The 24,862-nt window shown below is 43.5% G+C and overlaps 2 protein-coding genes across 5 annotated transcripts in view; one reads left to right on the forward strand and one right to left on the reverse strand.

The window, feature by feature from the left end:
* kmt2d (lysine (K)-specific methyltransferase 2D) overlaps window positions 1–15,113 on the forward strand; it is a 29,912-nt gene extending 14,799 nt beyond the window's left edge. For all 4 annotated transcript variants that reach the window (XM_014339212.2, XM_042227701.1, XM_014339214.2 and 1 more), the window contains exons 34-55: window positions 173–291; window positions 442–2,264; window positions 2,351–2,471; window positions 2,868–2,949; window positions 3,042–3,108; window positions 3,251–3,483; window positions 3,594–6,512; window positions 6,722–6,871; window positions 6,978–7,142; window positions 7,242–7,389; window positions 7,483–7,564; window positions 7,654–7,826; window positions 8,066–8,190; window positions 8,281–8,416; window positions 8,766–8,887; window positions 8,980–10,360; window positions 10,460–10,596; window positions 10,828–10,958; window positions 11,236–11,521; window positions 11,646–11,719; window positions 11,824–11,932; window positions 12,008–15,113. In XM_014339212.2, the coding sequence (XP_014194698.1) occupies window positions 173–291; window positions 442–2,264; window positions 2,351–2,471; window positions 2,868–2,949; window positions 3,042–3,108; window positions 3,251–3,483; window positions 3,594–6,512; window positions 6,722–6,871; window positions 6,978–7,142; window positions 7,242–7,389; window positions 7,483–7,564; window positions 7,654–7,826; window positions 8,066–8,190; window positions 8,281–8,416; window positions 8,766–8,887; window positions 8,980–10,360; window positions 10,460–10,596; window positions 10,828–10,958; window positions 11,236–11,521; window positions 11,646–11,719; window positions 11,824–11,932; window positions 12,008–12,100 (8,676 nt within the window). In that variant the 3' untranslated portion in view covers window positions 12,101–15,113. The remainder of the gene's footprint in view (window positions 1–172; window positions 292–441; window positions 2,265–2,350; window positions 2,472–2,867; window positions 2,950–3,041; window positions 3,109–3,250; window positions 3,484–3,593; window positions 6,513–6,721; window positions 6,872–6,977; window positions 7,143–7,241; window positions 7,390–7,482; window positions 7,565–7,653; window positions 7,827–8,065; window positions 8,191–8,280; window positions 8,417–8,765; window positions 8,888–8,979; window positions 10,361–10,459; window positions 10,597–10,827; window positions 10,959–11,235; window positions 11,522–11,645; window positions 11,720–11,823; window positions 11,933–12,007) is intronic.
* A 4,013-nt stretch (window positions 15,114–19,126) lies between these two features.
* The window catches only part of acvr1ba (activin A receptor type 1Ba), a 13,842-nt gene continuing 8,106 nt past the window's right edge, over window positions 19,127–24,862 (reverse strand). The window contains exons 2-9 of the mRNA XM_005914754.3: window positions 23,151–23,387; window positions 22,780–23,040; window positions 22,408–22,638; window positions 22,074–22,241; window positions 21,821–21,977; window positions 20,979–21,103; window positions 20,753–20,883; window positions 19,127–20,170 (exon numbers count right to left, since the gene is read on the reverse strand). Of these exons, the coding sequence (XP_005914816.1) occupies window positions 20,045–20,170; window positions 20,753–20,883; window positions 20,979–21,103; window positions 21,821–21,977; window positions 22,074–22,241; window positions 22,408–22,638; window positions 22,780–23,040; window positions 23,151–23,387 (1,436 nt within the window). The 3' untranslated portion in view covers window positions 19,127–20,044. The remainder of the gene's footprint in view (window positions 20,171–20,752; window positions 20,884–20,978; window positions 21,104–21,820; window positions 21,978–22,073; window positions 22,242–22,407; window positions 22,639–22,779; window positions 23,041–23,150; window positions 23,388–24,862) is intronic.

The raw sequence follows: 24,862 nt of genomic DNA on the forward strand, positions 1-24,862 counted from the left end.
ATAATAATAATAATAATAATAATAATAATAATAATAATCTGGAAGATGTAGGGTTTTTGTTGTTGTTTTTTTAAGTTTCTGATTTTCATGCAGACATTATGAAAAAAGTTATTTTTGATTTATTAATAACTAAAGAGTCAAGGGACAATGGTACAATTTTTACTTCCTTTAGGAACGTATTGCTGCTGCCGCTTCAAGTGCTCAGGCTTCTGTGTCGGGGAAGATGCCCACAGATGATAAGCTCATTCGCCCACCACATACAGGAAACCCTGCCGTTGTTGATCCAGTTAGGTAAGCATTTAAATAATGAGGTACTTGGATTGAATAAACCAAATACAGGCATAAATCTTTTGGCCCTGAAGATACAATTGGCGTCTTAAATTAGTCCAACTCCCTTTCGTTGTTTTTGGGGGGGAAAAAAATATTTTTGTCTTTCTTCAGGCTACCAGGATCTTCCAGACCGCAGGGTATGTTTACCCGTCCACCATTCCCTCCTCAGTGGCAGGGCCAGGCTCCAAGGAGGTTCCCTCAGCCTGGCATGGAAGCTGTGGGCATAAGGCACAATCTTAACCCTGCTGTCAATATCCAAGGTATGGAAGGCATGGGTAATACTCATGCCATGATGCCAGGGCACGGAGGTGAATCCATGCAGCCAATGAGTCAAGGTCCGCCACCACAGTTCATTGAGTTGAGACATAATTCACAAAGGCCACCCCTGCGACACCAATTTATACCCCGTGGACCCCAGCCCAGGCCACGTCTCTTTGTCCCAGAGCAAGAGATGTCAACACCTTATGTTCAGCAACTTCCTATAGCTCAAGTTGGTGGGATTCAGACAGAGGGGTTACAACAGGGTGGACTGTCAGTTTTACTGCCTCAGCAGTCCCACATGCAACCTCAAAATGCTACTTCAGCCCAAAACACTCGCAGTACTGAGCAGCATCGACTTTCACAACCAGGTATAGTCACAGAGCCCCAGCCTGCAGCTGTAGAAAATGCAGAAGAACTGCCAGAACCTGATCTTGATGGGCTAGGCGATGCTCCAGGAGATGGAGGAGTAGAAGATGAGGATGATTTGGCTCTTGACCTGGACCCTGACAAAGGAGATGATGACTTGGGCAACCTGGACAACCTCGAAACCAATGATCCACATCTTGATGACTTACTCAACAGTGATGAGTTTGACCTGCTGGCTTACACTGATCCTGAACTGAACCAAGGAGACCCTAAAGATGTCTTCTCAGACCAGCTGCGGCTGGTAGAAGCTGAAAGTGAGGGTCCTTCAGCGTCGTCTGGTTCTGCACATGTTAAAGTGGAAGACAAAGCCAAGGTGGAGCCAGAGCGGAAGGCTCTGACAAAAGTCCCTTCTACTGCACTAGAGTCTGCTGCTCAACTAACACGCTCTTCACAAACCGCTGATGCCTCTAAAGTTAAAGTAGAGAACAGAGGTTTGACGCCTCAGCTGCAAACGGGACAGACTGTGGTGAAAGCTGAAATGGGAGAAGCTGTATCCATGCCTCTTGGTGTGACCGCACCAACAACAAAGACTCCACAAAGTGAGAGCCAGTCTGCCTCACTCAGTTCTGTTCGATTAGGGGGACTTCCATATCCCTTGCCAGGCCAAGGTAATCCATTGCCTTTTCCTCCAGCTCCTCCACATGGCGATATGGGTGATGATCCCTTAGGACTACCTGATGTAGGGGAGCAGCACTCTCCTGCTGTAGATCTGGCAAAGGTAGAGAGCTCATTAGATGGTGAACTGCCTCTTCTAATACAAGATCTCCTGGAGCATGAAAAGAAAGAACAACAGAAACAGCAACAGCTCAGTTCTCTTCAACAAGGAGGCATACCACAACAGTTTTCAGGCATTCCAAATCCACATCCGAATCAACATTCATCTGGGCAAATAATGTTACCACACCACCATCGTCCACCACCCCAAGGTATGATGAATCAGCCAGGGATGGTACCGCGTGCGTCACACATGTTGCAGCAGCAAAGGCTTATGGGACCTGGTATAGTACCGCCAACTCACATGATGGCCCAGCAGCAAACCATGATGAGGACGATGCAGCCAGGGATGCAGCCTGGGATGCAGCCTGGGATGCAGCCTGGGATGCAGCCAGGGATGCAGCCTGGGATGCAGCCTGGGATGCAGCCAGGGATGCAGCCAGTGATCCAGCCAGGACTTGGCCATCAATCACAACAGCAGCAGCCAGCAGTAAAACAGTCAACTCTGACCAACAGCTTCTTCCCAGATAAAGGTAAGCTTCATGTCTTGTCACGGCCACAACTTCTTCTTTTTTCTTTTGTTTTTCCATACTTCCACTAATTTCACCTATTATTGCAGATTTGGACAAATTTGCTACAGATAACATGGATCCCATTGCCAAGGCGAAGATGGTTGCCCTTCAGGGTATTAAGAGAGTGTTGGCACAGGATCCAATGGTTGTTCCCACTGGCATTAACAGGTATTTCTAATAATGCGTTTGTTTTTTGTTTTGTTTTTTTGGGGTTTTTTTTAATAAATGACATGGATATGTTTTTGCCATTGTTGAACTGCTGCTAGAAAGCAGAGCATGTGTTGATTGTGATTATCTTCAGATCTAGTTTTTGTTGTTGGTTCCAGCTCTTGTAAGCTGTTCAACGTAAAAGTAGCATCCCTAACACCACTGTTCACAAGGTTAACTGTTCAGCAACCACTTATTTGCAGTAGCTATGTGTCAGAGACATGCCTGCAATGGTGACTTCAGTGTTAAAGACTGCGATTAGACGATCAACTGTACCATTAGCACACCTGTTTGCTGAGGCCCATGTTAAATATTTTTAAGTGGATGTCACTCAGCACTGTTTTGCTTTCTCTTCAGGCAACAAGTTTCTCTGCTTGCTCAGAGGCTGGCTTCTGCCCCAGCCACAGATCCAAATCAACTTGCATCTGGACCTGCAAAGGTATGTTGGTTTATTTTTAAAAAGCGATCGATGATTTAATTTGTAAAACTGATGATAGCTGAGTCATTTAAATGCCATGTTTTTCTGTTTAGGAGGGAGAGACAAGTGATCCACCCCAGTCAAGGCCTAACCCTCCTCAGTTTGTGCAAGGAATAATCAGTATGTTTGACCAATACTGCCTTTTGAGCTGAATTGAGTCTTTTTTTTCTCTTTTCTTTTTTTTTTTTAAGATTTATTTTTTTATTGCAGTCTCCATACATTTGTGGATAGCTAAGGGTGGTTTGTGATTTCTTTTCTATAGATGATGCTGAACAGCACCAATACGAAGAATGGCTTCTTCATACCCAGCAGTTACTCCAAATGCAACTGAAATTTTTGGAAGAACAGATAGGAGTTCATCGCAAATCACGCAAAGCACTGTGTGCGAAGCAACGCACTGCTAAGAAGGCTGGCAGAGAGTTTGCTGAGGCAGATGCAGAGAAACTTAAGTTGGTCACAGAAGAGCAGAGTAAAATTCAGAAGCAGCTTGACCAGGTGTGTAGATGTTCAATGTTCTGAAAACAATTTTTGCATTGCACAAAAAAGGCTTCTGGCACATTTGATATACATGATATACAGATGTCCTCATAAATATTCTGTTTTAGGTGCGCAAGCAACAGAAGGAGCACACAAATCTAATTGCAGAGTACAGAAGCAAGCAGCAGCAGCATCAACAACAACAGCAGCAGCATCAACAACAACAACAACAGCAGCAGCAGCAGCAGCAGCAACAACAACAACAACAGCAGCAGCAGCAAGGCTCTGGTATTATAACCCAAGGTCATTCTGCACAGGGGGGGCCCTCTCACATGTTTCCCAAAATGCCTGGTCAGATGATGATGGGCCAGCAGGGGGCACCAGTAATGGGGCAACATCCTGGCATGGTACCCCAAGGTGGGATGCCTGTCAGAATGCCCCAAGGTCAACCCTTTATTGGAGGAGCCCAGCCACAGCTTTCTGGGGCTCTTGGAGCCAGTGGTGCCAGGGTCCCAGGTCCTCCTGGGCCTTCAGGAGGATTTTTCCCTCAGGGGCCTGGGGTGCAAGGTGCAGACCCTAGGCTTCTTCAAGAAAGACAACTTCAGCATAGGATGCAGATGGCAAAGTTCCAGCAACAGCAGCTGATGGGCCAACAACCAGTGTCACTCCCAAATCAACAGTCTAGTTTAATCAATCAGTCGCAGGCTGGTATGATGGGGCACCAACTTATGGCACAACAACAGGCGAACACTCAGCAGGGTATGCTAGCTAATCAGCAGAACATGGTCCAGGTTGCACAAGGAATAGTTGGAGGCCAGACTGTGGCTCCATCACAGAGTCTTGTGGGCGGCCAGCCTATTAACCATTCTCAAGGCATGGTATCAACTCAGGCAGGAATAATTGGTAACCAACAAGTTGCATTGTCACAGCAGCAGAGGCCTCAGCTGATGATGGGACAGCAGGGTATGGTTGGTGCTCAAGGTCACCCTGGCCTGAGGGGGCCCCATGCCCAGTTGACTCCTCAACAACAGAACATTCTGGCCCAACGCATGCTTGCATCTCAGCAAAATATTACAAAGAATTTAGCCCACCTTCAGCAGCAGCAAATGACACAACAAAGACAACCAGCACAGTTGATCAACCAGTCTGGCCAAGAGCAAGGTCTTTCCCAACCCTCTACCCCACAAATGGGTTCCTCTCCTTCAGCAGGAAGTAACACACCCCAGCCCCAGGGATCTACAGAGAGCCAAAACTCAGGACCCAAAGAAGGTGGTATCCTCAGCCCTGATTCAAGAACCCCACCACAGCAGAGCGGACCCTCTACTCCCAACCAGATACAACTAGGCTCTGCAAATGATCATCAAACTGACCTGGGACGACAGCAGCAGCACCAGAATCAGGTTTATGTAGGCCAGCAGCAACAATCAAATCCCCAGTCTGTACATGAGAAACAGTCGGGTTTGGTCGGGAACCAGCAAACTGGTATGCAGCAACTGCAGCAACAACTTCCAGTCACTGTCCAGAGGCAAAGTTCCCTCACCACTGACAAGCCCAGTTTGATGACAATTAAAGAGGAAGGAAAAACATCTGATTTCTTACATCATCAACAGCAAACTCTTCAAAATGCCACACAGCAGCCACAGGACCCCACCATGCCGCAACAGATCACAGGACACAACCATCCAGGGCAGCAACAACCTGCTATGATGGGTCTTAGTTCACAACAGCAGGCCATCATGGCCCAACAGCAGAAACAGCAGGTTTTAATGGGTATGATGAGAGCTCAGCAGCAAGGAATGATGGGACAGAGACCTGGTGTTCCTCCTGGACAGATCCGCGCCCCTATCAACATCCAGGCCATTATTGCTCAGAATCCTCAGCTCCGCAATCTCCCCCCCAACCAACAAATACAGCACATCCAAGCCATGATTGCACAAAGACAACAAGGACAAATGCTGCGGATGCCAATAGGTCAGGGCCAACAACATCAGTTGAGGCCTCAGCTCCCACAGATGGGACAGCAAATGATGGGGATGGAAGGCCATCAAATGTCACATGGAGTCATGGGGAATCCAGGAGCAGTGGGAAATCAACACCAGCCAGGTATGCCAGGCCAACAACCTGGTGTTGCTCCTCAGATACAGCAAGGAATGATGGTCTCTGGGCAGCAGCTCCAAGTGGGAGAGATGATGCAGCAACATATGAGAGGACAGGTGCCACACTCCCCAATGGACCAGGGCCCAATGGTGAGGCCAGCATCTCCACGTCAGCCATTAGCCAACTCCCCTGGGGATTCTCAACGGCACACTTTTAATCAAGCTATGGGGATTCGTCCACCCACTCCCACCCAGAACCAACAGCAAGCACTAATGGCAGGCCGTGTGCAGGGCTCTCCATCGCATGCATATTCTCCAAGAACTCCCTTTGGCATGAGTCCAGTCCACCCAGTCTCACCCCATTCATCTCATGTCTCCTCACCTTCTATAGCTGACAGCAGGGCTGGGAGGGGCAGTCCCTACAGTCAAGTCAAGGCTTCTCCACTCAGGTCACCCGGGGCTAAGAGTCCACTTGATTGTCCAGGACCTAAAGCAGACACTCAGTCACCAGGCAGTGGTCTGGCTGCTTCAGTGACTTCCAATGGGCCACAGAGAGGTACAAATGCTCAGCGTCAGTTGCAGCAGGGTGCAGAAGACAAACAAGAGGAGCTATGCAAAATGACAATACAGAATATTAAACAGGAACCAAGGGAGGTCCAGTGTGACAGTGCGGCTGAAGCTCCTACTGGGACTATAAAGCATGAAGCAACCGGGGAGATGGTTAACGCTGGGAACAACACTACCTTTATTAATGCTGGAAGTGCTGCTGTGACTCAAAGCCCTAGATCTGAGACTGGACAGCAGTTGCTGCAGAAACTCCTAAGAACTAAGAATATTCAGCTTGGTGCTCAGAGGCCTTGTGAAGGCATCCACAGTGAGATCAATGGTCACATCAACAGCAAACTGGCAATGCTTGAGCAGAAGCTTCAAGGGACTCCACGAAACATGGAGGTATGTTTTCCTAAAGTGTATTCATTCTCTTTAGCCTGATCCCAAAAGGTTGATTCTGTTTATCTGGACGTAGCGTTTTCAATGGGAGAAATGTTTCGTCACTCAACCTTTTGGGATTTACTTACCTGGATGATTGAGCATGCATCAAGACTCTTTACCCTGATGTTATATTTGGGAAAAATCTGTTTTATTTTCTTGACCTTTTACAGGATCTGCAATCGATAACAAAAAGGCCTCCTGTGCAAAAGCCAAAGCGCACTAATAAGGCAGCTGGAGATCGAGGGCCTAATGCACGGAAGAAAAACAAGAAGGAAGAAGTTGGAAAAAGTGCTGAAGCCTTGTTAAAACAACTCAAACAGGTACAATAATGTCAAAATACATTTCCCCCCTAATGATATTTTGCCACTGATGATCTGAAGATTGATTCTTGTTCCTTTTCTTGGCTAATGGATTTTTACTCTGTAGGGCCTCTCTCTGCTGCCCTTGATGGAGCCGTCAATCACTGCCAGTGTGGATCTTTTTGCACCTTTTGGAAGCAGTCCAGCCAATGGAAAAGCCCAGCTAAAAGGCTCATTTGGAAATGCAGTGTTAGACAATATCCCAGACTACTACTCTCAGTTACTCACTAAGGTCAAACGAAGCTGCCAGTGCACCACCAACATTTTGAATGAGGCATAATGGTAATTTCAGAGCAAAGTCTTCAAGAACATATTGTTTGTGCATTCACAGAGCAACCTCAGCAACCCCCCAACACCCCCATCTTCCTTGCCACCTACTCCTCCACCATCAGTACAGCACAAACTGCTCAATGGAGTAACAGCTGGGGAGGATCTGGCTGAGAGACAGAAAAACAGAGAGCCTGCTGAAGAGCCGATGGGTACATTTATTGTTAATTATTAATCCACAGTTATGCAGTAATTGCATTCTAAATGCAATGTATTATAATGCTGCATTTTGTTTCCTCCTTCAGATTCTGTGAAAGAGGAGGTAAAGAGTGTAGATATTCTAGCAGCTCTCCCCACACCACCACATAACCAGAATGAGGATATCAGGTACACAAGGAAAACTGTGCATAGTTATCAGTCCATAGCATAGATATTTTCTTAAAGAGGCTATAAATGTGTGAAATATCTTTTAACAGGATGGAAAGTGACGATGAGGATGCTCCAGAAAGCATAATTCCAGCATCATCCCCTGAGAGTAATGTAGGAGATGAAACTCCACGTTTTCCTCATCTGCGGGAGCCTAAAGAGGAGGAGACAGACAGGGCAATATCCCCTATCATACCCCTCATACCTCGCACTGCCATCCCAGGTATTCTACTCAGCATGTCACATCCTACGGTCTGCTGAGGTAGCAATGCTGCTGCTCTGTATGGGGGATTAAATTCTAAGTTAGTTTGTTTTATATGGTTGCATGGATACATAGGTCATGGGGAAACCTGCTTGGAATTTATGCGATTGTCTAATTTTTTTTATTTATTTTTTTAAAATATTAAATCTGTTTGCGTCTTGAAATGCAGACAAATGTTGAATTTACACATTTGCTTACAGCATTCACAGAAAATAAACAATTCGAAGCTCCTGACGGCAAGGTAGATTCAACATCCAACCACTGGGATAAGAGCAAAAGCAACGAGGTGTCTGTAACGTTCACGTTGTCATCTGCTGCAGCCAAGGTACTAAGCCATCATAATCTTATATCGTCTTTAAAAGCTTTTATGTCTGAATCTATTGAGGCAATCTAAACTTCTACTAATATTTTCCAGAAACTAAATCACGTGATGATGGCCATGGCCCAGCTTCTTAACATTAGAATGCCAGGTACTTATGAGGTCACTATCCCTCCCCAAAACCCTGAAATGTCAGGAGGAGATGGGCCTGCGAAAGGACCTGGCCAATCAGGTACACACTAAAATAAATAAATTGATGGTTTAGCTTTTTTAGATTTCTGCTGATGTCTTTTTTTAAATTATTTTCTTTCTCTTTTTCTTTTTTTTTTGTGGAGTGAGTTCCTATTTAGCTAAAAGCAAAAGGGTGCGAGTCTGTCAAGACATTCAAAATTCTGCCTCAAAGTGACCTGTCATATTATTTGCTAATGTAAATATTTCGTCTTTCATTAATCCCATCTCATGATTGTAGTTTAAGCACGTTAGTTGAGCAAATTTGGTGTTTAAATGTTTTTGGGGGTTTTTGTTTTTAAAACAAATTGTGGCAGAGTGACTATACCATCTATCCGTGTTATGTTTTACAGGGGTTCTGTGTACAAAGGATGGTGCTTCACCTAGTCAGGATGAGTGGCTAAGGCAATTTGATGTGTCTCTACCTGGCTGTACACTGAAGAAACAAGTTGACATTCTGGCACTTATTAAACAGGTTGGTCCCTAAAGGTCTCCTATTGCCTCATTTAATCTTTTTTATTACATGTGTTGAAAGCGTTACATCTCCTGCGTGCATTTTGCTCTCAGGAATTTGCAGAGACTGAAGAAAAACCGGTTCAGCACTGCTATACAACCAATGTAAATGATTTGGATGTGCGCCACCTTCCTATTATACCAGTGGAGGAGTCTCCACCCCCATCACCGTCTCCTCCTCATCCTCCTCCATCTCTGCCAGTTACAACTAGTGAAGCTGAACCTTCCAAAAAATCAACTTCCTCATCACCGTCTCCCTCCAGTCCGGCCAATGTCCAAACAACAGCTGAGCCTGAACAGCATGTTAATCCTCCTCTTGATGCTGCTCAATCAACTGAAGTCACAGAGCCTGAAGTTGCTGCTCCAGAGTCTTGCGCAGACGCAGCAGCTACCTCGGCAGTTTCTGATCCTGCTGCTGCTCCTGAAGATCATCTGAGCGCTGTTGTCAAGGAGGAGGAGGTAGAGGATTTGGTCACTGATCCAGCTCAACCTCCTAAAGATTCTCCCACCCCCATGGAGTCTTCCCCTAAAGCTGTCAAGCAACGCAGGCCTCTCTCACCTGATGAGGAGGTGGTGCATCCAAAACTGAAGAAATGGAAGGGGATTCGCTGGAAGCGTCTTCAGATTGTTATCTCGATTCGGAAAGGTGGCTCTAAGAAAGAAAACAGCCGTGAGGTGTCTGAACTGATGGAACGGCTGCGCATTACTCTTCGACCAGAAAGGCTGCCTCGGGATAAACGCAAATGCTGCTTCTGCCACGAGGAAGGCGATGGTGCCACAGATGGGCCCGCTCGTTTGCTTAATATTGATGTGGACCTATGGGTGCACTTAAATTGCGCTCTGTGGTCCACAGAGGTGTACGAGACACAGGGGGGTGCCCTAATCAACGTGGAGGTAGCCCTGCGTCGCGGATTGCGGACTCTTTGTGCGTACTGCCAGAAAACTGGTGCCACAAACAGCTGCAACAGACTGCGCTGCCCGAATGTCTACCACTTTGCCTGTGCCATCCGGGCACGCTGCATGTTCTTTAAGGATAAGACCATGTTGTGCACCCAGCATAAACTGAAGGGGCCCAGTGACGATGAACTCAGCACATTTGCGGTCCTACGCCGCGTCTACATCGAGCGTGACGAGGTGAAACAGATAGCCAGCATCTTGCAGCGTGGAGACCGTATCCACCTGTTCCGCGTCGGAAGTCTCATCTTTCACGCTATTGGCCAGTTGCTGCCCTCCCAGATGGCCAACTTCCACTCAGCTACTGCAATCTTCCCCGTTGGCTACGAGGCCACACGCATCTACTGGAGCACACGCGTACCCAACAAGCGATGCCGCTACCGCTGCCGCATCAGTGAAGATGATGGCCGCCCGCTATTTGAAGTGCGTGTTCTGGAGCATGGGATGGAGGATTTACAGTACCGTGACCCTACTCCAGAAGGTAACACAAAAGTGCTTTCTGATTTTTGTGCTCTATTCTCCCTTTGTTATGTTTCTTAACCTTAAAGAACAGAGTTGAATTTGCTGTTTTTGTCTTTAGGGATCTGGGACCGGGTTGTTCAGCAGGTGGCTAAACTTCGTGAGGAATCATCCATGTTGAAACTGTTCACTGAACACATCAAAGGGGAGGAGATGTATGGCCTTACAATTCACGCTGTCATGAGAATCACTGAGTCGGTAAGAATCCCGAGCACTTTCTGTCCCTTTTTTATTTTGTCTTTATCTCCCATGTTCACTGATCTGTGGTTGGATAACCGTTTCAGACGGTAATAAAACAGCATTACAGACTTCACAAAATATCTGCTCTATCTTGTATTAACTGAACTCAATGTGACCAGAAATGATAAGCTTTATAGCCATTATAAGTCCATTATGATGATCATTGACTGTTGACTTGTTGTGTTTTAGTTGCCCGGAGTGGAGAACTGCCAGAATTACCAATTTAGATACGGCCGGCACCCTCTGATGGAGCTCCCACTCATGATTAATCCCACTGGCTGTGCTCGCTCAGAGCCCAAGGTCCCCACACACTGCAAGAGGTAAAGCATTATTTTTAGCGAGAAGCTGCACACTCAACACGTTCTGACATATCTGTTAATCTGCACAGCCATGTGACTCACGTCGAAGAGGCTTGTTGACTAAATGTTAACATTTTTGCGGAGTTAAATTCCAGACAGAATATGTTGACTGGTGAGGTAATATACATAAAAAAATGAAACTCTTTTAACATCTATGTAATGCAAGTAACTTGCTTCAAAACAACTTCAAACCTGTAAAATTCAAAACATTCAGACTTTCATTTTTCTTTCTTTTTAGGCCTCACACTCTTAACAGCACCAGTGTGTCCAAGGCCTACCAGAGTACCTTCACTGGAGAGCTCAACACACCGTACAGCAAGCAGTTTGTCCACTCCAAATCCTCCCAGTATCGGCGCTTGAAGACTGAGTGGAAGAACAACGTGTACTTGGCACGTTCCCGCATTCAGGGCCTGGGGCTGTACGCTGCGAAGGATTTGGAGAAGCATACGATGGTTATTGAGTACATTGGTACTGTCATACGCAACGAGGTGGCCAATCGCAGGGAGAAGATCTATGAAGCGCAGGTACTCAAACAGTTGATGGAGAATGGGTGGTGCAGAAACTTTGTTTGCTGTGCCGCTCAACTTTCTACAGCTGTAGGACACGTCTGACCTTTTTTCTTTTTTTCCTCTTGCTCTTTTGCCGTAGAACCGAGGGATCTACATGTTCCGTATCAACAACGAGCAAGTGATCGATGCAACTTTAACAGGTGGCCCAGCCCGGTAAGTGTTTGCTTGTGCATGGCTGCCTTGTTTTAAACCCTTATTTTATGTTTATTTTCTTCCCCCAAATTGATTTGATTTTCCCCCATTTCCCTTCTCACCAGCTATGTCAACCATTCCTGTGCGCCCAACTGTGTTGCTGAGGTTGTAACGTTTGACAAAGAAGACAAGATTATCATCATCTCCAGCCGAAGGATTCCTAAAGGAGAGGAGGTGCGGTGTGATAAACAGCCTTCATTGTACTACTACTATATCTGCAGCCTTTAACTGTCTCTCTCTTAATTCCAGCTGACGTACGACTACCAGTTTGATTTTGAGGACGATCAGCACAAGATCCCTTGCCACTGCGGAGCCTGGAATTGCCGAAAATGGATGAACTAACCAGAAAGATGGAAAATTCCCTCTCGCTGGTACCAGAACACTCCTGCGCCAAAGCCTATGAAAATCCTACATCGCCAGTGCATAAGCTGTTCATAAAGATATGGAGGAAGGCTGGCCTCCGCTATTAAAAGACTAAAGTGTTACCTGTAGCCAAAGGTTTGAAGAGCATTAATCAATAAAAGCAGCCGACCACCATTCATCAGCAGAAGCTTGATGGTGGGACTAACTTTCGTGTTTGGAGTAGTTGAATCACCCTTTCCTCAGCCAAATCCCTCCTCTTCCCCATCCCCCACTTCAAACCCTCCCAACTATTCTGGTCTCAATAAGCTTACAGTGGCTGGAAAATGATCCTCACCATCTACCAAAACATTCTGACCCTCTGATATCACTGCTCGTAGTACAGAGCTCATCTGGAGCTTCGACAAAAAAAAAGCCATTAAAAATGTTAAGAATGAACTAAGGACACTTTTTAAAAAATTTTTTTTTAATGTTTTAAGTCGGACCTATTTCCTGTCCCGTCTGACCACACCTCCCCCCCTTACCTCCCAGACAAGGCACTTTCCCATCAATGACTCATAACGACAACATGGATATTGGCTAGCTAGACAATCTTGATGTGGCTCTGTGTGAGAACTACATGTGATCGATGGAGAGAGGAAAAAGAAAAGAGGAGAAAAAAGTAAGTTAATATAAAAAATGTAAGATACTATTGATCTGTGGCTTCAGTCGCACCAGATGTTCTGACTGTGTGGAGTCCCATGGTGGGTTAGTTGGACCCAGTCTACCTCACTGATTTAGCGAGAAGTGACTGCTTTGTATAAAAACTGTTAACTGCTACTGTGGAAATACTCCGGGGGGTTGGGGAGGGGGCGCGATGGTGATTTTTGGGGGTGGGAGGGTTGTTTTTATGGGCTTAGCCTTCTCGGACAAGCAGGGAATCTTAAGCAGCAGGTTTGCTCTATCTACTCTATGCTGATGATGATTTACAATAATGAGCCAACATAATTATTATTCATGAATTATTTATACAGATGAACTATATGACAGTTTTGATAAGATATTGCATTAAAGTCACAATCAGAAGCTTAGTGGGTGTTCTGTATGCCACCAAATCATCCTGGATATTGATGTAGCTTTTTGCTTTTGTGTTCTTATTTATGCATCTAAAAACAAAATCCTGCTATTAGCTGTGTGAAAGCACAATGACATCCACATTTATTTTTTCTGAGTTGCTTAAGACAGTAAGAGTTTGAGTGAATGGCTCAAGGATCACGCAGGTCCAAAATTAACCAAGTACCCATTAGCTGGTTGTTTCACACCTGAAAGTTCCACTTGTTTGGGGGAAAAAAAAAAGGAGCCAGCAGATGCATGACTACTGTCCCCATTCAGTGCTTTTTTTTTTTCTCTTCTTTTTTTGTTTGTTTTTTACTCCCCAACAAGTCAACCTTAAACTTTAATCATGCCTCTTCCTCTCTCTGTATTATTTAATGGACTGTTGTTAAACTTTTACTGTAGTAAGTCTTCCTCCGCCTGAGTACAGCCTGCAGTGTTTCTACTTCCCCTGTAGTGTGCTTTTTCTAGTGCTGGTACTGTCTCCTCGAGGCTGAACTGATGGCAGGGAAAGACTTATTGGAAAAAAGGGCATTTGTTTTCATTTCTGTATAAGAATAATGAGAAAAAAAAGTCTTTAAAGGGAGCTTTACTAAAACTCCACCTTCCCATACTACTTTGGTTCCTCCTTCCCTTAACCTAAGACCTCACATGATTTTAAAAATGCAAAGTTGTAAAAACTGTAAATATACTATATGCATTGAGGGAGGGGGGGACAACAGCTCTTTATCCAGCCCCTTTGTAATCAAAGTCAAAAGTGTAGAAAAATAAAATTGGAAAAAAAAATCAACCACTGGATATCATTTTAACAAAGATAAAGCTGTACATAAATATAAATATATGTAAAATGGCAAACTAATATCTTTATGTATATGAACCAGAGTGTTTTGCATTTACTTGTTTTTTCTATTAGTGTTTTTTGCTATAAGCTTTCAGGTGAGTTTGTTAAAAATAGATGTGAGGAAAATGTCCGGGGTTCTCGACAAGAAGCCGACGTGATAACGAGGCTGTTTGGATTCACGCAGAGAGTTGTTAATTAGACATGGAAAAATCACTTCTTGCATAAAGCAGTACAATGGTGCATAGCATTTGTATTTATGTAATATTGTTCATGTTTATTTTTTTCTTTTTATTTATGCTACTGCTTGTTGATTTACCAAAACCTCCCCCTTTAATCGGTCAAAATTGGATTCATATAGTCTTGAATGGACAAATCTTGAATTCCCTAGAATATTGTTAGTGTTTGCTTTTTCTTTTTTTTTCCTTTAATATCTTCCCTATAGAAGTGAATGTGTTGGTTAACATTGTGAAATGGTTACTTGGCCTGATGTATGTTATGATGTAATAATCAAAGTTAATCCCATACTTAACCTGGTAATGAATTGCACTCTCGTAGTATAACAGAAACTTTCTCTGAAGTGGTAGATATTGATCAAGTATCCGAAGCAGTGATATATATATATACATATATATCTATATTTTTTGGTATGTTTCTATTCCAAGGGAAGAACACGAGACATTATGCCGCTCACTGGATTTCCGCCTGAATAATTTTTAACTTCTCTGAAACTTAATTTAAGTTCTCTGCATATCTTATAATTTAATAAAGGTTGCTCATAATTTGATTTTTTTTTTCTTTTTAACCTCACGTACTTTAAAATACAAAAAAAAAGATGTTGCATCTGTACAGCAGAGATACTTTTAGGGAATATGAATAAATATAATGATCATTTTTATTGTATGTGGCATGTTTTATATGGATATTATTTTGAATTGTACATATTTTTTTCAGGACGCCAGAGGTTGCATCTCTTTATATACTGGTTTTCCACTTCCTTTCCCCTTCATCTTATTTCTTTGTCTTTTGTTTCTTGTAAAGGAAAAATAAAATGCATTTTAAATATGTGCTCATTTTCTATTGTCAGCACATGACCACGAAGCTTGATACTTGGGTCAACCGATGGTTATATGTACCGTTTTTACTCGTGGTGGTCCTACTGGTCAGTAAAGGGATGCTTAACTATTCTATACATGAACCAAGAAAATCCACTAAATTATTCTGGGAAAACAAAGCTTTCACATGGCACTCGTGCAAACCATAGGATGATGCCAAAAAGCAGAGTAAGAGCACTCCCATCATGGTTATAATTCTTAAATTGGTCATTTGTAGAGTAGTGTGATTTTTAGATTTGAAGTTCCAAACAAAAACCTCTAAAATAAACATGTTTTATTGCTTAAAAATCTCAATTCTATTCGCATACAGGCCAACAGAAAGTAAACAAGTTGTGCCATTGTCCTTGTCAGCAGATAAGGTCTGTGAGCTGTGTGCTTTTAGCTGGTAGGATTGAAAGAGTGAATTAGATAACCGGGGTCCTGGAACCAGTATATGCAGAAGAGCATCTCTGAAAGCACAGCAGATGGGCTACAGCAGCAGCAGACCACACTGGTGTCACTCCCGTCAGCTAAGGAAAGGAAACCGAAGCTAGAATCAGCAAAACTGGAAAATCATTGCCGAGTCTGATAAGCCATCATTTCAGCAACATTAGGGATTGAAGGGTCAGAATTTGGTAAAACACCTGCCATGTATGGATGTATGTCACAAAGTCTTAATGAACTAGCAAATGTAGATATGTAGTTTTTGGTAATGCTGTATGACTGAGGGCGTAGTGGTATTATATTTACATGCACATACTTAACAGCTAGGTACACTACAATAAAGTAAAAGTAAAAACCTAAGAGTAAAAAAAATAATAATAATAGAAAATCCAACATGCACATCAACATAATGACTGAGATAAAAACACTGGCAGGGGCCAGCGGCACCCCTCGGCCTCCTGCTAGATAGATCTATGGTACCATTTAAAAAAAATAAATCCTACGTCGCATTGTTCACAAGTTATCACAGTCACAAGCTTTTCAAAAAAAGTTGACCTCTGACCCTTGATCTTGAGATCGAGGTCAATGAGATTTGAACTTGAACTGTTGAGATTTTTAATAGGTCCTCCTGTGGTGTCAATTTCGAAATCGTAGGTGACTTCCTACTCAAGCTATCGCATTCACAAGATTTTCAGAGAACTTGACCTCTGACCTTGAGGTCAAAGTCACCGATGTTTAAACCAGATTTTCAGTAGAGAAACTGATGATACTGGCTGTATCCCAATTCAGGGTCTGCAGCCTTAAAGTACGCATTTCAAGGCCGATTACGTCACAGCGGCGCGCCGAAGGCTGTCCCAATTCAAAGGCTGCTCGAAATGCGGCCCTGAAATGCGTCCTTCATTTCCCTGAATTTTAAGGCTGTGGCAGTGTAGACTTCGTGGCCCAACATATCCCAGAATGCATAGCGCGGCGGTGGTGTGCAGAAAAAACGGCGGATGAGGGGCAGCCGAAGAGTAAACTTTAAGTACTGAATATTATGTCACTTATTTATGTGCAAATGTTTAATAACGAAGAACATTAAAACATTACTGTTGGCCACATGTCGGCAAAGTATGTGACATTAGTGACGTTTGTACTAACTTGGTTTTAAAGCCTTTACTTTAAAATATACGCCGTTCAATAGCTGAGCTTAATCTTACAGAGAATGATCAAAGCTCATGTAGAAACAAACAAAATGAACAAAAGATTTTCTCCTTCATTTCTGTCAAACAAGCTGTATGACACGTTTCCAGCTGTTAGTATCATGGTTGCTAGGCAACCTGGGCAGCGCAACGGAGGCTAGACCGTCCCATTTCACAAGCCTCGCACTTCCGGCCTTAGCGGTCTTTGAGTACGCGGCCCTTGAGGATGTTGAGGCTGCGTACTTTAAGGCTGCAGACCCTGAATTGGGATACAGCCATAGACGTGAAACCGCTATGTCGCTTCGTTCTGGAGTTTTAGCGTTCACGGGTGTCCACGTCACCTGCCCGTCTGGCAGGGTGACGACAATCAGCTTTTTATGGCTGTGGGGGAAAAATGCAAGTCACTCCATAATATGACCCCCAACAATATAACAAATTTATAATGTAAGATGGGCAAATATTGCTTTTCTGTAAAACTACCAGGTAATTAAAATACTACTTACAATTATTTACTCCATGCAGTACTTATTACTTAAGCACTACTTAAATGTACTTCCACTGTAATTGTTTCCTATAAGAACCTGAGATGTTACCAGTCATTGTAGTGCACCTAAGTATTTGTATGTAAATATAGTTATATTGTAATTTATAATCCCCCATCAGTGCATTTTGTCTTTAGTCACAAGCCATATTTTAAAATATTATCTTCTTTATGAAGAAAAAAACAAAAAAAAACAAAAAAAACAAGAGAAAACCGAACATCTGAAATGAGCATGGCCAGAGTCACGGATAAGAAAAAGAGGATTTTATTGTATATCATCTATGTACACCTTTGAACTAATTCTGAAAAGATCTGCACAATATTATTTTTTTATTACCTATGAACAGGATGTCTGATGGTCATATACCCATGGCAACAAACCAAACATGGACAGGAGTGTTTTGACAATTTTGGTTCAACTGACAGCAGTCGCCCACTTCCCCTCCCTTCTTTTATTCACTTCCCTCTGCCCGCTGAACTTCTACCCATGTTAACAGTAGCACACACTACACACACAAATATCACAACACACACACACTAACAAAAAAACACAAAAACAAAATAAAAAAAAAAAAAACAAAAACAAACACAGGAAATGGGGGTGGGGGGTGGGGGGGGGAACAAAAAAAAAAAAACAATATCATCTCTCAAGTTTATCTACCTCAATGCAGAGGACCCAGTGTTTGAGACAGCATGCAAAAAATGGATACCAACATGACACATGGATTCTGGATCAAGTGATGGCGTAACTAACGTTAACTAATCGCCCTTGTGGACATAACAGTGCAGAGCCCGATGGTGACAAATGTCAGTGTAATACTTTCATAGTCTCGTCTGGAGACAGGCTCACAAAGTCAGACGTAGAATGAAAACATGCAGTTTCTCTTTACAGCATGTCAGTCTTTGACAGTAAAACTCCCAACTACATTTTACATCTAACCACATGTTCCCTGTGCGCGAACTGTCAGCAATCGTCTGGATTTCTGAATAAACAGCCAGTGGCAGTATCAGAATAGTAAGGTTTACAAGAAGCTGCTAAGTATTCCAGTGTCATTGAAAAAGATGTCACCCCAGAAGACGTATGTAGAAGCAGATCTGCATTACTGGGCTCTTGAAAGAACTCAACAAGCAACTGCAATAGTTGTGTTTATATAGATTTAAAAAATAAAATAAAATTAAAAAAAAGGAAGTTGCAGCAAAATGGCCTGGGATCAGTAGTACCACCAAATTACCATGAGAGGAGCAAGTGAAATACAAATTCCAGCAGATATCGCAATCCTTTCCTCGGACAGTCAGAAACCATAGACGGATCAAACAGACGCGTGAAAGTACCATCAGATTAAAATCACTGTTCAATGTCACACTGGAGCTTGTGGCATAGAAGGAAAAAAATAAAACAAAATGCATGTTGTATATACAAATCATATGTACCCATCATCAGTAGTGTCTAATGTTAAAGCCAGAAGAAAAAACACCCATCATGATCTTTTACACAAAAAATATATATATTTAAAAAAGAAAGGATTGTTTTCATTGCCTTTTCATACGCCTCTTATTTGCACCGTGTGTACTACGTCTTCACCTGTCACCGCCAGAGGGTTATGGCTGCATTCATTTTTCAAACAGCATCTTTACTTTAATAAAAAAGAAAAGAAAAAGAAGAAATTAAATTTAAAAAATAAATGAATGCAATAACCCACGACTCTGAAGACTTTGACTGAACTACGACATTTAATTTTGTGGTTTGTCACATCTCATCTCACAGTGTTCATCATTATGTAGTAAAAACTATGAACAAATAAATAAAACCATCCCAAGAAAAAAAAAAATTGAATAAATTCAACATTATCCCTGCCACATTTCAAACTAAACGCCAGGACTGGACCGCATCTGCTATGTGACACCTGCCCGGTCTCACATGTGATGAGGAAGCTACAGTTGAGTGCAACTAATTTGTGTTTGAAGATTCAAGTGAGGGAATAAAATGAGGGGAAAAAAGCACAATCCAGCTGTTCATGCTTAATTACCACATGCCCAATAACTGATTTTCTCTAATGAACTACAGCCTACACCAGTAGACATTGTAGTGTCTTGGGAACATGCTAGTAGTCCAGACACCTTTTACTTACACGCACGCGCACACACACACGCACACACACCTATAAAAAACAGTGCTTCAGCCTCTTTCCCCTCCTTACAGCGACAGAATATGATGTTGTATGACCAACACAACGGAAAGTTATGTGTAATCGTTCCTAAACTTGAAGCCCACGACATGCCCGACTCTTCTGGACAACTTTAGTCCATGTTGGACAATTTCAGAGAGGTTAAAAGGAAAAACAAGAAAACAGATGATCAAAAACAGAAGATTCTTTTCACTGTACAAGAGTTCTACTTCCTGCCATGGGAGATGAAAAAAGAAAGGTTGAGTGTGATGATATTAACAGTGGTAGTGCTGTAGTGTTGTGGCCCATGGAGAAGGGAGTCAGAGGGAAGGAGGAAGAGACGTGAGGAGCTAAAGGGAGGCAGGGGAAGGGAGAGAAAAGTCAGGAGGAGGAGGAGAAGGGTTGATTCTCAGTAGTTTTGGCTAAAAAGGTGAGGTAGGCCTTGTCACAACTTGGAGTGTGGCTTTAAAACTGGCAGGGTTTTCATTTGCAGTCTGTCTTTAGTGTTTCTTTCCTATGGGAGTGTTGTCTGGTTGTGCGTCTCCAGAGTGTCTTTCTGCCGCCTGTACGCTCACATCTTCACATCCTCCTCCACGCTGAGCTGAGACAAAGTCTTCTTGATGCGCAGAGCTGTCAGTCTGGCTGCTCCGTTGGCATACCAGCACTCCCTCATGATCTTCCCCATCACGCGCAGTGACTGTGCAGCAAGAGGACAAAAGTGTTACAACATGACTTATAGCCACAGACATTTGAATGAGTCGCGATCTGTGCTTTTCAAACCAGCCTCTGTGTGTGAGAAAAATGTCAGAGTTTAAGGTAAGACAGACCTGTGCACCTACATCAGGGACATTAAATGTTGATTACTGCGTCTTGCACTAAGGCAATAACAGACTGTTGGACCGGCTCATTTATTTTGTATATTGAGGGCACCACTGCTAAGAATAGTACACTTTATGTAAAAAGCTGTTTTTCTGTTTTGTTTTTTAAGTGAAAATAAATCCAGAAATGAACTGATTTATCCAAGTTTGGCTTTATTTGCTGGTAGCCAGCTCAGGGACATCATGAACCCCAAATTTTAACAATGGACGACTGAGTAGATAAAACTATTTTAATCCTCCCCCACAACACTGACTCAGAAGTTGGCGGTCTACCTTCGTACTTGTAGACCAGAACATCTTGTACTGCCAAACTAATACAGCCCAACTGGTTCCATATACTGCCATTGGACATATTTTTAGAAACCACTAGTGCAGCTGTTCATATACATGGTGTGAAATACCTCATAGCTCTGCCACCAATTGGGCACATTGGGCCTCAGTTTCTGGTCACACACCACCTTCCTCATCTCTTCTATGGACGGGTCAGAGGGCACAAGGTCATAGTAGGGTAGCTGGTACTCCTCATGGATACCTGTAGTACATGACAGAGAAGCATTTTCAGTCTCAGATTTCATGTTTCTGTTTATTTGACCAACTGTATCATATTTATTTATATTGTGCTCTTACCTCCTGTGTTGCAGCGACGCGCAATCTCCCAGTACACCAGGCCCAGTGCGTAAATGTCAGCACACTTGAAGGAGTCAAAGTGTTTCATGTTTATGGATTCGTCCAGGACTTCTGGAGCCATATACCTGAGGGTGGACACACACAGCATGAACAACAACTTTAGCACCACTAATAGAAACTGAAGTAAGATAACAGCCTCCCAACAAGTCTCAAACTTTCATTCTTTGTAATGCCCACTAGGGGGCGATACCTATGGCTGCAAAAAAAGATTTCTGGTCCTCAGCATATGAGAAAAAACAGCCCTCACGCTTCACCCCAGGAAACACTTTCCTGATCACCTTCTGACCTCGGTGACTCGTTTCTGGTCATGTTGAATTTTTGCATTATGCCAAGTTGTTGGCCAATGAGCATGCAGTTTCACAGTCAGCTCTCCTCCTCCTCAATAATTGAGCATGCAGTTTAAGATCACCAAGACAGCCATTGAGAAAACTCACATCTTAAGGCTTGAAAACAGGACTTGACAAACCACTGTGTGGTCATTGTAGCTACTGCCATCTTTTACACTCTACATCACAGTACATCTATCTCACTCAAAGTTCTACCAAGGTCTCCCATTTCTGTGGTGCAGAGAATAACAGGGTATTACATCCAAGAGTGACTAGAATTATGAAAAAGTCAGAAAACTAAAATCCAGCTTTTCAAAGTTTTTACTTTCTGATATTCAAAGTATTAGAAGAAAAAAAGAAAGTTGTCAGATGTATTCTTTAAGGCCTCAGGGAAGACCTGTAAAATCCCCTGTGCGCTTTATCTACTTGAGTGCTGATAAGTATGGAAACATTTACCTCTTAGTGCCCACGCGCTGATTCGGTGCAATATCGATCGTGTCTGTGATAGACTCATGGCGGACAGCCAGACCTAGGTCAGCTATAGCACATGTGCCGTTCTTCTTAACCAGAATATTTTTGGACTTGAGGTCACGGTGAGCAATGCCAGGTTTACCTGCACGAGAACCAACACAACAGCATTACACTTGCATCAAGAACATGCTCGACCTTTACATATAACACATCCACTCTGCAGACATGAAAGTCCCACCCTGAGTGCCTAGGATCTCCATGTGTAGGTGTGCCAAGCCGCTGGCAGCTGATAGCGCCAATTTGATCATCCCCTCAATGGTGACAGAGTAACGATTCAGGTAGTCAAAAAGTGAGCCATGCTCGTGATAGTCTGACACCAGCCAGAGTTGAGTCCAAGTGCCGTTGTCTGAAAGGGAACAAATGAATAACGTCGATCAAATAATCTACTCTACTTAAACAGCAGCGAGCTTGTAAAACATTTTATTTTGAAAAGGCCAAAACTTTTACTGTTGAGGGTTGTTTAAAGCAGTCTTCTTGTATTGCATCTTCACATAGCCAAAAGTTTTCCTCACCTTTGTTGTCTGCTGCAATAAATCCTAGGATATTTTCATGCCGTAACATGATTGTCTGGTAGATTTCAGCCTCTCTGAACCAGGAGCGCTCTTCTCTGGATGAGAAGATTTTCACTGCTACGTCGCCTCCCCTCCACTTCCCGCGCCACACCTCCCCAAAGCGACCTTTTCCTATTATTTCCTGCAGCACAATAGTCCTGGCCACAGTCCGCTGCACAAACAGGGGCAAACCTGCAGAGGGGGCAACAGACAGGCAACAAATCAACAAGAGTTCCCTGATAAGTATCCTCACACCGTTATGGTGAATGTTACTCATTTGGGCATACTGATATATCTAAGGATGTATGGAAGCTCCTGCTCTTGCATACTGACCAGAGCCTGATCCAGAGGTGGACATGTCATAGATTAGGTCCTGGAGCGTCTTGTCCTTGGCCAAGTATAGATGGTCACAGGAGGGATCTTCTACCTCCAGCCGTTGTCTGTGGCTGTAGGCCCTCTGGTGATACTGGAACAGGAACACCCCGACCATCAGCAACACACAGAGCAGGAACACGGGCCCTGCAATCACTGCCACCAGCTCCACTGGCCCCCAGTTGCTCACTTGGGTTGACCATTCCCCCCCTTTGGTTGGGACTAAGAAGACAAAACAAAACAAAAGAAATGGGTTAAAAAAATAAATAAATAAATAAATAAACAGTCACAATTGAACTGAAACAGCTCTAAAGTATTTAATGAGGTCTCACCTGGGACTTTCAGGTCAATACTGTTGCAGTAATCTACATAGCAGCAGTGAGTATTGAAGAAACCTTCAGCACTCAAACAGTAGAACGGTTGCCCAGGGGGGACCAGGCTGTCCTGGTTGATGCAGACACGTACGTGTTCCTCCTTCCCATTGACATAATAAGTTGAAGCCATGCAGGCACCGTCTGTCTCGCACTCATAGCCCGTCTTCTCACAGTTTGTGCAGTTGCAACGTAAAGCTGAGAGAGTGAGAAAAAGAAAAGAAGTTTATCACCACGAGGTTACAGAGTCCTCTAGTTCACTTCTTCATTGTGCCCAGCAGGGGGCAAGCATACACCACTGTTTCGATACAAAATGTAATGAGTGTCCCTTTAAATTGTGGGCATATTATGACGTGCAGACACAGATCCTTAGTGTTCAGCAGAAGCAGCCAGACGGCCCTGAAATCAGATCCTTCACTGCAGATGAACCCAGACACGCAGGGTGGAGACAGTCCTGCCCGTCGGGACAGACAAAGTGAAACTCAACAAGGGGAGAGGGCTCCTGCCAAATCCCCAATGCAGCATTCTGCTCCATTCCTCTCCCGTCTTTTTCACATCGACACCGAGAGCCGCCACCGTTTCAGCTAATGAGACCAGAGTTTTATTAAACACAGCACACTTCTGCGCAGGAACCTATTAAAAGGTGACACACTGGAACTCCTGCCGCTGTCATAATAAAACTACGGTGGTCCATATACACGCAAACAAATGAGGTCAGTGCCTGCCACATCTAAAACAGAACCAGTACTGGTTGAGCAATCCAGAGAGCAAGAAACTGAAAACTGATTAGATTTGGAGTGAAATGTAATTTCGAGTCATACCACACATGCTTCTCATTTAGAGCAAGGCCAGCACATTAGGTTTCTTCTAAGGTTTACTCCTACCACAGCGCACAGCAGGGCATGGCATAGTTGGTTGAAGGAATGTGGAGCCGTTTTTATTTTTGGTTGTTCCTTTTACACAGGAAAACCCAAAATGAAAAACGTACTGTCAACACTACCGTGGGTGAGGCCAGACACAGGCTGGACCACTTGAGACTAATCACTGTGGAATTAACAAAGACAAGACCACTATACCCTAAAACAACACAGGAGGAGACACAAAGAGAAGAGGAATTTCAATCCCTATTCTTCTTCAAAAAGAGGCTCAACATTGGTCGGACAGCTGACGATGCCTAGCCTAGAGGAAAGAAAGACGTTGAGAGTGGCAAAATTCCACTAATCCTCTGTGTCTTATACTAAAGGGCTTCTTTGACCAGATGAGCTCAGTGATCTTCTCTTTTTGAACCAACGAAGAGGTCGGCCAAAAGGTGTCAGCAGATTCCAGCAAATTAAGCAACTACCAGAGTAGTAATAAAAAATAATAAGTAATAAAGTAATAAAAAAAAAAGAAAAAATTCAATGAGTGATATACTTATTGCAACATCTGCATGTAACATCCAAGTGGCCTAAACCACAAACCGTGGTGTCATAGCAGTCGTTTCCCCTGAACTCTTGAAGGTTTATTTCTGCGTGGGAGCATTTTTTGCATGTAGCGTGTACGCTGATGTGTCTATGCTTGTTCACCGAGTAGTAACTGGAAATGTGGAACATTTGAAGCAGAGTTTCAGTAATATTTCACATCTGGTTAGTGTGTGTGTGTGTGTGTGTGTGTGTGTGTGTGTGTGTGTGTGT

The sequence above is a fragment of the Haplochromis burtoni genome, unplaced genomic scaffold (genome assembly GCF_018398535.1).
Source record: "Haplochromis burtoni strain Fernald_Lab_line unplaced genomic scaffold, NCSU_Asbu1 Contig_9, whole genome shotgun sequence".
Classification (NCBI taxonomy): domain Eukaryota; kingdom Metazoa; phylum Chordata; class Actinopteri; order Cichliformes; family Cichlidae; genus Haplochromis; species Haplochromis burtoni.